We start from the raw sequence: 11,588 nt of genomic DNA, 5'->3' as shown, positions 1-11,588 counted from the left end.
TTTTCCAGGAAAGAAGTGGGCAATTCCTGGAACTGACGGTTCCTCCTTTTTTTAGACCATATAGAGTAACTTCTGGACATTGCCATGGCATCTGTAAACTGCCATGGCCCTGGTGGGAATATTTTTTAGCATGCTGATGTTTTATTTAGCATATAATGAGCAGTGAGAATGACCAGAGGTCACTCTCGTTGCCATCTTGGTTTTGGTGGGTTTTGGCTGGCTTCTTTACTGCTTCCTTTTATTTGCAAGGTCTTTATAACCTGCACTTTGTGCTGATCTCCTCTCTCATCCCGTGACTTAGAATGCCTAACTTCCTGGGAATGCTGCCTAGTAGGTGTCAACCTTATTTTACCCAGCCCCTATTCAAGATGGAGTTGCTCTGGCTCAAACACCTCTGACACTTTAGCTGGTTTTCTGAATTTGTCAGAGGGGTAAATGATGTAGTTTGGATGTTTGTACTCTCCAGATCTCATGTTGAAATGTGACCCCCAGTGTTGGAAATGGGCCTACTGGGAGGTGTTTGGGGTGTGGTGGCAGATCCCTCATGAATGGCTTGGGGCTGTCATCATCGTAATGAATGAGTTCTCACTCCATTAGCTCACATGAGAGCTGGTTGTTTAAAAGAACCTGGCATTTTTCCCACTGTCTCTTACCTCCCTCTCTTGCCATGTGACACACCTGCTCTCCTTCACCTTCCGCCATGAGTAAAAGCTTCTTGAGGCCTCACCAGAAGCAGATGCTGGTGCCATACTTCTTGTACAGTTGGCAGAACTATGAATCAATTAAACTTTTCTTCTTATAAATTACATAGCCTCAAGTATTCCTTTATAGTATGCAAAAGAGACTAATACAGCAAATGAAAAGAGATCTGTCTCTGAAAGAACTTATTGTGACATAGAGAGAGAGAAAAAAAAGTCAGATTGACACTGGGTAAGAAGCAAGGAGGTCAGGTCCCAAGATGAAATCCTGCCTGTGGTCAGCAAAGGGGCACCAAGGTGTCTGGGACAGTCCTGGCCCTGGCTTTGGGCAGGGAGGGAATTTCCCATAGGACGGGAAGAATAAAGAGAGAGAGAGAGGTCAGAGTCCAGGTTGGTTGTTCATATGTTTTCTTGAAAGGGCACTATTTCCCAGAATCCAGGTCCTCTCTGGGTAGGGAATCCCCTGAATTAGTTTTTTCTGAGAGTATATTAGGTTTGCCCTCACAGTAACCCCATGCTGGAAATACCCAACTCCAGTAGCACTTTTCTCCCCGCCTTTTCCCACTGAAATAACATAATAATATAGGAAGAATACAAGGACTATAGAAATACAGATTAGCATTTGAACCCTTGCTTACCAGCTACTTCTAATATGATTGTGGATGAGGTAGCTTCTTACTTATTAACAGGGGTACTAATACAGGTGATTCCTTACAATGATTCCACTTATGATTTTTTATTTAATAGTGATGCCAAACCAATACATACTCAGTAGAAACCTACTTCAAGTTCCCATAAAATCATTGTGCTTTTCACTTTCAGTACAGTATTTAATAACTTAAATGAGATATTTCACACTTCAGTAGTAAACACGCTTTTTGTTAGATAACTTTGTCCAACTGTATGCTAATGTAAGTGTTCTGTGTATGTTTAAGGCAGGTTAAGTTAAGCTATGATGTTTGGTGGGTTAGGTGTATTAAATGCATTTCTGATTTTGGATATTTTCAGTGTACAATGGGTTTACTGGGATGTAACCCCGTCATAAGTGAAAGAGCACCTGTACTTACTTCATTAAAATGCTGAAACAGTAAATAAGGTAACATTTAATAATATGTTGTGCAGTTCTTGAAATTTAAGTACTCACTAAATATTACTTTTCCTTTGTTATTTACTTACTTTTCATTCATTTATTAATTCATTTGTGCATTTAGTAAACATTTATAAATTATTTCCTGTGCCAGACAGCATGCTGGAGCAGTGCTAAAGATACAAGTTAATTAAGACACAATCACGACCCTCAAGATTCCTACTGTCTTCTAAAGATTACAGACAAGCAGACGATGCTATTGTTGAAGAAACATGCTCTGAGAGGCATTTGAAGGAAGTGTAGAGGATAGAAGATGGACACATAACCCAGGATGGGGAGGAAAAGAGTTAGGGAAGGCTTTTTGGTGAAGATGCTGTTTACACCGTGTGTTCTTATAAATTCATGGTGGTGGGGATAGAGTTGGAGGAAAAGGCATGCTCAGTGGCATGGAGATGGCAGAGAGATTGGGATGTTCAAGGATATGCTGGAAATTCAAGGAACGAGAATTCCCATAGACACAGACACGGCTAGACATAGAGATCTGCAGCTTAGTTTGGGGCTGTGGGTATAGATCCTGGTGGCTTCAACAGACAAAGATCTTTCCTGAGAAAAGGGAAAAGTTTTCAACACAGAAAGACCATCCCATGTTTGGAATGAGGTTTGCAAATAGATTGCTTGAGGGGAGAAGTACGTGATCAGAAAGAATTCTTTGTCTATTAACTCCTGCCCAGCAAAAGTGAAAGAAAATTCATGAAAGCATGCAAGAACAAAGGGCACAGCAAAGCTGGACAAACACAGCAATCCAGGCAGGGGATTTCCAACTCAACGCTGGTATATAAGCTGCATGCAAAGTCCTTTTGCTGTCTCTGGTTTCTGGCCCCTTGACTGCAGATATGGCTCCCAATGCTTCCTGCTTCTGTGTAAGTTGGGATTTGATAAAGGGGATGGGGAAAGGAAAAGCACTTTCAAGAGTTGGGGAGAGATCTTAGAAACGGGGGATGGGCAGTACTCAGGGCTCTGGGTGGCTGGGCAGGCATCCTTAAGGAGAAGAGGCTGGCATTGACATTTGCAGAATGGGAAGAGGGACTGTCTGAAGAGAAGGTGGTTATCTGGCTTCTGTGTTCTTTTTTAAATAAAACATTGGACTAGCTACTCTTAGGGATAAATGGTAGAAGAAAAAGTGGGGGTGAGCTTTGTGTTCCACAGGGCTGGTGAGATTTGAAATGATGGTAACATGTTTTAGGGTTCTTAAACTTAATCTTCCCTCTCCTCTCAAAGGAGAGCTTCACAAAACTCATTTATCTGGTGAAGTTGTTAATGATCTAACACATTACATTATATAAGAAAATATGCACTATGGAGAGAACCTGGAATTAAGGCAATGCTTAACACAGATCCTCCAGTGAAGAAACGTCTGCAGTACTAGATTGGGAAAATATTTCTGAATGGAGTACGAGGGAGGTCTTCTCAGGCTTTCAAGTGGCCATTAGGGGTGAGTTTTCCCATCTTTTAGGATTTTCCAGCTATTGAAGTAAGACTTAGATATAGTCCCTACCTTCTGTGAGTGACGCCCTAGTCTAATCAAAGGAGATCACATTCTATATTAGTGTTACCAGGGGGTCTTTGCTCCTAGAGCTCCCAAGATGGTGGCGGGCTGCTTCCAAAATGGCAGTGGGCCACTTCGAAGATGGTGGCAAGCCTCGTGTTCTCTGACCTGGGGTTCTTGGCCTCACGGATTCCAAGGAATGGAATTTTGGGCCATGTGGTGAGTGTTATAGCTCTATTAGAAGCCATGGGTCATGGAAGAGAACTGTGGACCCAGTGACTAGTGTTCAGCTCGATTAGGATGAACCCGGGCACTTAGCCATGCAGAACAATGGTAAGCCTTTAGCCTGATCAGGAGCGGCAATGGGCGCCTCACTGGTTCAGGAGCACAGCGGACACCCTGCCAGATCTGGAGGGATGGAAGTCAGCCACGGGTCTGAGATGGTGGCAAACAGCAGTGGTGGCTGGCGAGCGAAAGCTCAGCTCGAGCAGTAAGAAACATGGACCAGAAGAGTGCAGCTGCAAGATTTAATAGAGTGAAGACAGAGCTCCCATACAAAGGGAGGGGACCCAAAGAGGGTAGCCATTGCTGGCTCGAATGCCTGTGTTTATATCCCCATCATTGTCCCTCCTGCCATGCTCTCAGGCAATAGATGATTGGCTATATCTTTACCTCCTGTTTTTGCCTAATTAGCATTTTAGTGAGCTCTCTTTACTACCTGATTGGTCAGGTGTGAGCTAAGTTGCAAGCCCCGTGTTTAAAGGTGGATGCAGTCACCTTCTCAGCTAGGCTTAGGGATTCTTAGTTGGCCTAGGAAATCCAGCTAGTCCTGTCTCTCATTAGATAGAAATAAAAACACAAGAAATATAAATTAACAAGAAACACTGAACATAGTGTCACGGTAATATGTAAGTTATTATTATAAAGCAGTGGGATATTTGAAAAGAAACTAACAGTTCAGTGATTATGTGTCCTACCCAGGATTTCCTTCTGAAGTATTGACAGAGGGTATCCTATGGCTATGAGTATCTTCATGAGGCTGTGATATTTTGGAAATTCTCTTTGAGAGTTGTTTTTAGAGTCTGATGTACATCTTTTGAAGCCTTGTATTTACTTTTTGACATTTGACAAACTTTATCTGGATAGGAGAGGCAGGTAAATAAGGTGGAAAATCACTAATTACACTTTGAGATGGATAAAGGTATGTTTTTTACATCCATTGAAATGCACATAAAAATGAAATGAAAAGATTGTCAACTAAAAAAAATCACGCAATTCATAAATTTAGAAGGGGAGTTTATTTCTTATGAAAGGTTATAGTCTGCAAGGTAGCCATTCTGACAGGCTGGGAAGCTTTGCTTCTGATTGAAAACCAAAAGCAAGCACTTTGCAGGAGGAAAGGTGACACAGGAATTTATGCCGAAGGGGTTTGCTAAGTATACATATCCAATAGGTTATAGAAGAGGCAATGAATATTCATGAAGGGGGTCCTAATGCATGCATATTGAATAAGCTTGCATGTTACATACCACCCATGGTCACTCTGAAGTGGAGACTTAACATTTAATTGCATTAGAGTTGGGCCTTGTACATGAAAAGGTGAAGCAGGGACACAAAGGCATTCAAATGTGCAGCTTCTGTAAACTAGCCAGAACCAGTCCATGGTCAGTGGTCTCTTATCAGGAGAAAATTACTGAAATCAGTCTTTTGTCCAATTAAAACTGTAGTTATGGCTTGTGGAACACGGGTTGGTTAGCCTGTGTTCCACAACACGGGGTGAGCTGTAATTGTTTTAATATTGTTCCTCTCAAGGCCTGTGCTTGTTTAGCTGCTAGAGAAAAAAGAAAATACTTTGTGGCAGAACATAGTTTATTCTTTAAGTGTAGGGATGCATGACTTAACTATATTGCCTGTTATAGCCCTCGGTCTTGTTTATAATTTGCTATCTTATTGCCACAAAGAATCCATTCTCTCAGTCTTATAATCTCTAAGTTGTGTCAGTTGTGTCTAAACTGCAAAAGGGAGAAGATATAATGAGGCATGTCCAACCTCCTGTTCCATCATGACTGAAATGTTTTATTTATTTATATTTTTGAGACAGAGTCTGACTCTGTTGCCCTGGCTGGAGTGCAGTAGTGCCATCTCCACTCACTGCAACCTCTACCTCCTGGATTCAAATGATTTTCATGCCTCAGCCTCCTGAGTAGCTGGGATTACAGGAACTCGCCACCACTCCTGGCTAATTTTTACATTTTTAGTAGAGATGGAGTTTCACCAAGTTGACCAGGCTGGTCTCGAACTCCCAGCCTCAAGTGATCAGCCCGCCTCAGCTTCCCAAAGTTCTGGGATTACAGGTGTAAGCCACCACCCTTGGCCCAATGACTAAGTTTTTAAAGTTTCTCTAGGGTTCCCCTGAGCAAAAGAGCGTCCGTTCAGTTGGTTGGGGGCTCAGGATTTTATTTTCCATTCTCAAGATCGAAAAAAAAGGTGTGATTATAAAGGAATGGGACAAATTTTCTTATTTGTGTTGTAACTTGGTAATTCCAAAAAAGAAGTTCCAAGAAAGAGAGGGACACTGGCTACTGAACAGGAGCTGGAGGACCAGATAGATAGTGGAAGGGGGGGAGCCATTGTGATGGGGAATAGAAGTGTAAGGGAGGCAGGCATCCTAGGTAACTGTCTTGTGGCTTTCACTTCCCAGGTGAATGTGTGTTCTGAGGAAGGGGATTTAATGACCTTTGATGCCAACCCAGATGACAGCGTGAAAAAAATCAAAGAACGTGTCCGGTCTAAGACCAAGGTTCCTGTGCAGGACCAGGTTCTTTTGCTGGGCTCCAAGATGCTAAAGCCACGGAGAAGACTCTCCTCTTACGGCATTGACAAAGAGAAGACCATCCACCTTACCCTGAAAGTGGTGAAGCCCAGTGATGAGGAGCTGCCCTTGTTTCTTGTGGAGTCACGTGATGAGGGACAGAGGCACCTCCTCCACGTGCGAAGGTCCAGCTCAGTGGCACAAGTGAAAGCAATGATTGAGACTAAGACGTTTGTAACCTCTAAGACCCAGATTGTGACTTGCAATGGAAAGAGACTGGAAGATGGGAAGATGATGGCAGATCACGGCATCAGAAAGGGCAACTTACTCTTCCTGACATCTTATTGCATTGGAGGGTGACCACCCTGGGGATGGGGTGTTGGCAGGGGTCAAAAAGCTTATTTCTTTTAATCTCTTACTCAACGACCATATCCTTTGATGATTTCCCAAAATTAATGAGAATGAGATGAGTAGAGTAAGATTTGGGTGGGATGGGTAGGATGAAGAATATTGTCTAACTCTATGTTTCTTTGATTCTAATACAATTAATTAAGTGGCATGATTTTTAATAATGTATTACTTAGACTAGTAAATAAATTTTTAAGGCAAAATAGAGCATTCAAAGCCAGCTTGGAATTTAATTCTTTCTTGATACCTTGTTATTTATGGAAAAACTCCTATCTCCTTTATGACAAGAGAGTAAGTTTTAGGTTCGGATCCATGTTCTACTGATTTCTGTATTTCTGTCTTTGTTAAGTTCAGTGCTTTATTTATATCACTCAATAATGGTTGAATCAAATTGAATTTCTACTTATAGAGCATAGTGAAATGATTTTTTATAAAATGAATTAGTTGCTCTCACATGATCACAATCAAATTACTAAACATTTTAGAAACTAAATTAAACTCCTTCCCCCCTCTTCTCCTTTAAAACTATTTGTATGAAATGAAGTCTGGCACCATGCCCCCTTTTATTCTCTATGTCCCACACCCAACTAAAATAGTTATTATTTCTGGGGATGATGGTGGGCAAGGAAAGGTATTTTCCACAGGGATCTAGCGATTCTGTTTAACTAGTGGGGATTCCTAGGGGTAGATGGACATTGGGAGCGAACAAAGTTTCTAAAGCTGGGGAACTGTGGACCACCCTCTCTCCTACCTGCCTTAGGGTCTAGCAGGTCTTCTCCAGGATGAGGGCGCCAGTCTGGGTGAGGGTGGGTGAGGAGCTGGCTTCTGGGTTGACCTCAATATTCTGCTCAGGTTCTGCTGATTGAGCATTTTCCTCTCTTCTTTTTTTCATGAGGAGATCCCTGTTCCTGTCTTGAGAACTTGAGTCCCTTCCTCCATCTTCCTCCCATTTACTCCTCTCTCTGACTCTCTCTTTCTTGCTCTCTCTCTCATGACTCACTACTGATCACCTGTGAGTTTTTTTCACGGCCTGAGACATGCCTGCCTTCTTCCACACGCACCCTAGTTCCTTGTTTCTTTAAAACTTGCTCAAGAACCAACTCCTGCAGGGGGGTTTCCCGTCTTAACCCCACTCAGCAAAATTCACCACCATTTATGGGCTTTCCTCATCACATTTATGGGTGAAATGCCCCGGGGAGGGCACTGGTCATCTGGCAAGGTCTGCACTAAGTTGGACTGATTTCCGAGAACAGACTCCATGGCCGCTTTTTCTGGATGTACCCTCTCCTGCAGGGTAGGGACTATGATTTTCTTGTCAACTTGAGACTTCTGATTGCAGAGACCAAGAGGTCTTCCATGGTCTTCCATCAGATAGGGAGGAAGCTAAAGGCAGCATCATGTCCATCATCTTCCCTGCGCGTGGAGTCGTGAGGGGTAGGTTTTCCTTCCTTAAACCTGTGTATATAGAGGATTTAGGGATTTTCCCTCGAGAACTAAACATTTCCTCACGGGAGGAAAACATTTCCCCCATTGGACACCTTAGGACAAATCTTGCAGATTATCATACAAAAATGAACAGCCTGAAGTCTGAACTGACTCACTAATGGGTATTTCCATCCCTGGGTTCTGGTGTAATACTTTCTCCCCTCCCCAACTACTCACTGCCCAGCCTGGCCTCTCTCCAGACTCCGCAGCAGCCTCCTCGCTGCCCCCTTCACTTCCTTATTCCTGAGGGTGTAGATGAACTGGTTGAGAGCAGGTGTGACCACGGTGTAGAAGAGCGATACGAACTTGCCCCGTGCCTGGTTGTAGCGCTGAGCGGGCTGCAGGTGGGTGTAGATGGCCGAGCCGTAGAACAGGCAGACGGCTGTCAGGTGGGACCCACACGTGCCCACCGCCCTCTTCCGGCCTCCGCTGAACCGCATGCAGCAGACAGCTCCGGCCACGGCACCGTAGGAGGCCAGGATGACGGCAAACGGCAGCAGCAGGATGACCACGCGGGCGACGAACATCTGGTTCTCGGTAGTGTCTCCGTCGCCTCCGCAGGCCAGCTTGAGCAACGCCGGCAGCTCACAGATGAAGTGGTCCAGCAGGCGGGGCGCGCACAGCGGCCGCTCAGCCAGGAGCGCGGTTTGCGCAACGGAGTTGGTGAGGCCGCCTAGCCAGGAAGCGCTGGCCAGCGCGCGACATAGGCGCGGGGAGGTGAGCCCCGCGTAGCGCAGCGGGCGGCACACTGCGGCCGCGCGGTCCAGACCCATCACCGCCGGGAGGACTCACTCGGCCGAACCCAGAGCCAGCGATGCGCACAGCTGGGCCGTGCAGTGGCTGCGAGGCAGCCAGAGCGCTGGTCCGCGCAGGTTGGCCAGCAGTGGCGGCACCATTCTGGTGGTGAAGCCCGCATCTACCAAGGCCAGGTGGCAGAGGAAGTAGTACACGCACGTGTGCAGGCGCGGGTCGCGCACCGCCAGCAGCTCCCCCGCCGAGTTGCCAGTCAAGGTCAGGAGGTAGCACAGGAGGACTAGGGCGAAGAGGACCGGCTGCAGGGAAGGCCAGTCGGAGAAACCCAGCAGGAGAAAGCGCTCCTCTGTGCTGTAGTTGGCCTAAAGGAGGAAAACTCCCAGAATGTTTGGAAGGTCGAAATAAAAAGGGTGACTACCCCTTATAAGCAAAGGGAAAACCTTGGAGTGTGGGGCTGGGCTGGGAGAAGGAATGGAAGCATATACAAGGTCAGTTTGTGGATTGTAATCCCATTTACAGATGAGATTACTTAAAAATAAACCCCTAAGAATAAGAGCAACACTCCAAGCTTGGCCTGGCCAACACTCGGTAGGCAGAATGATCGCCTCCGTTATTTCAGGTACTCTGTGTTTATTTATGCAACAGTTCATGTAAAATGGAGACGAGGCCAGAAGAATCCTTGAGCAGACAGAACCAGTTGGGCCTCCTAAGTGACCTTAACCTTGCTTGATTTGCAAGCATGTCTGAAACTTTATTTGTGGTATTTCTTGTAAATGCCTATATTAAAGAAACACAGAACTTAAGCTCAACCGATCAGAAGCAGCCAACAAAAACGTAATTAGTAACTAGGACTTCCTCATGGGATAGACCAAATAAGGCAACTGTATAACTGTATAACTGTAACCAATGAAATATTATCTTTGCTTTTATCTATTTGTCCTAAAAAGCCTCCTCATGTTCTCTCTGGGGAGCTCCCTAGCCACTTCTGGCTTGGAGCTGCCCAATTCATGGATCACTGCTCAAATAAACTCTTAAATATTTTATTGGGCCTTTGTTTACTTTCTAACACAACCCATTATACTGCTGATTACTGATTTTTAATTTGTTGTGAATAGAGACTACTCCCAACGTCCATGCCCCTCCCACTGAAGGGAGATCACACGCATACTAGCCTTTAAATCAGGAATCCGTTGGGTAGAAAAAAAGAACACTTTCTGGTAGACCAGAACATCAGGACACCTTGGTTTTACCTACATAGCTCCCTTTAGCCAGTTATATGATATGGGGAAATCTTCATTTCCCTCTATCTCAATTTTTTCACGTGTAAATCAAGGAGTTTGAACTAGATGACATCTAAGTTTCCTGTCCCAACTCCTTGGCTTTACTATCAAATATTAATCAAAAAATAAAATAAAAAGAGAACCCCAGGGAACAAAAGGAACCTCATTCTCCAAAGGGTCTTGTTGAACCAAGTGTCTTAATGGTACAGAAACATATGGTTTATGTGATGGATGAAAGTTTATGTGATGGATAGAAATCTTTCTGCTGCATGACTCCTGACATAAATTATTGTATAGATAACTTATTTTTCACATCATATTCACTGCTCTAAATTACAAAATCACAATAACCTAATTTTTCATTTTTCAGGGGGAAAAAACACTGTTCCCTACCAAAACATCCTGTTTGATTTCATGTTTCCCTCATTTTATCCTCACTGGGCAGAGCAAGCATTAATGTTGTGATTAAGAACCAGGGCTCAGCAGACAGACTGCCTGGGTTTGAGTCCTGGCTCTGCCATTTTCTAGCTGAAAAACCTTGGGCATGTTACCTAGCCTCTCTCTGCCTCAGTTTCCTCATATGAAAATAGAAATATGTTAAGTGGGCTAAATATGAAAAGCTGTTAGAACAAGTCCTGGCACATAGCAGTTGTTAACTATTGTCATCCTTTAATAAATGCTAACTATCGTCATATCTGTTTCCCAAATTAAGAAACAGGTTTTTAAGGTGTTCTTATGCTAGGCAGTGATATAACTGCTATGAACATTTACATCTCTTTTCATTTATTAACTCTAATCTTTACTCACTTGAAAATTAGGCAATAGCCTTATTTTATAGAGTATGTTAGGAGAGTAATTGAAGTTAAATTACTTGCCCAAGGCCACATCATTTGTAAATGCTTAATAGGTTTTCCACTTATATTTGACTAACTTCGAGGTCCTTCCTGTTTGATCAACCAGGATCCACTGTGCTAGAGACTGTGGAGTATAAAAGGACATGCAAAGTCTGACCTATATTTATAGATCATTTTATAATTTGGGGTCATATCAGAGAGGAATAAAGTAGGAGAGGTGACATTCAGGCTTACAGACCAATGGTGGCTAGAGATGTTGAGTTACAAAAGGTCAAATTCTTCAATGCGGTAATTACACGGACACACAACAGTTTAGCCAGGCAAGCTCTAAACCATTCCTCTTCAAATATGCCACACCATGAAAACAGGCACACAATAATAAAACTGCACAGATAACATTCTTGTTACATGTGTGCACAAATTCCCCAAAACATAGGCATGTGTGCACCTGCACACATAAACCCATCATCTCCCTCACACATCTAGAAGACAAATCTGTTGTGAAATGTATAATATAACGTGTCATCAAACTTCACTTGGTATTTCAGAATGTGCCTCTCGGCACAAGACCATTTCGTTGTAGGGCACTGTAACACCCAACTTACCTTCATGACTAATCTTTGGCACTGATGTTTACACCTTGAGTTTCCGGATGATAGGTTGGT

At 43.7% G+C, this 11,588-nt stretch overlaps 2 protein-coding genes across 2 annotated transcripts; one reads left to right on the top strand and one right to left on the bottom strand.

Moving 5' to 3' along the window:
• The first annotated feature begins 2,454 nt into the window (after positions 1-2,454).
• UBD (ubiquitin D) lies at positions 2,455-6,771 on the top strand. Its single transcript, XM_003272006.3, has 2 exons — positions 2,455-2,705; positions 6,033-6,771. Exons 1-2 carry the CDS (start codon positions 2,679-2,681, stop codon positions 6,501-6,503), a joined length of 498 nt encoding a protein of 165 aa, XP_003272054.1. The 5' UTR covers positions 2,455-2,678; the 3' UTR covers positions 6,504-6,771.
• A 1,438-nt stretch (positions 6,772-8,209) lies between these two features.
• Positions 8,210-9,530, bottom strand: LOC100584630 (putative olfactory receptor 2I1). Its single transcript, XM_003272005.4, is given in 2 exon segments — positions 8,210-9,140; positions 9,511-9,530. Coding segments are annotated over 2 exon segments (951 nt in total).
• Between the last annotated feature and the right edge of the window lie 2,058 nt (positions 9,531-11,588).

Source organism: Nomascus leucogenys, chromosome 22a, assembly GCF_006542625.1.
Source record: "Nomascus leucogenys isolate Asia chromosome 22a, Asia_NLE_v1, whole genome shotgun sequence".
Classification (NCBI taxonomy): domain Eukaryota; kingdom Metazoa; phylum Chordata; class Mammalia; order Primates; family Hylobatidae; genus Nomascus; species Nomascus leucogenys.
Note: the sequence above shows the minus strand (reverse complement) of the source record. Positions and strands in the feature narration are given on the sequence as shown.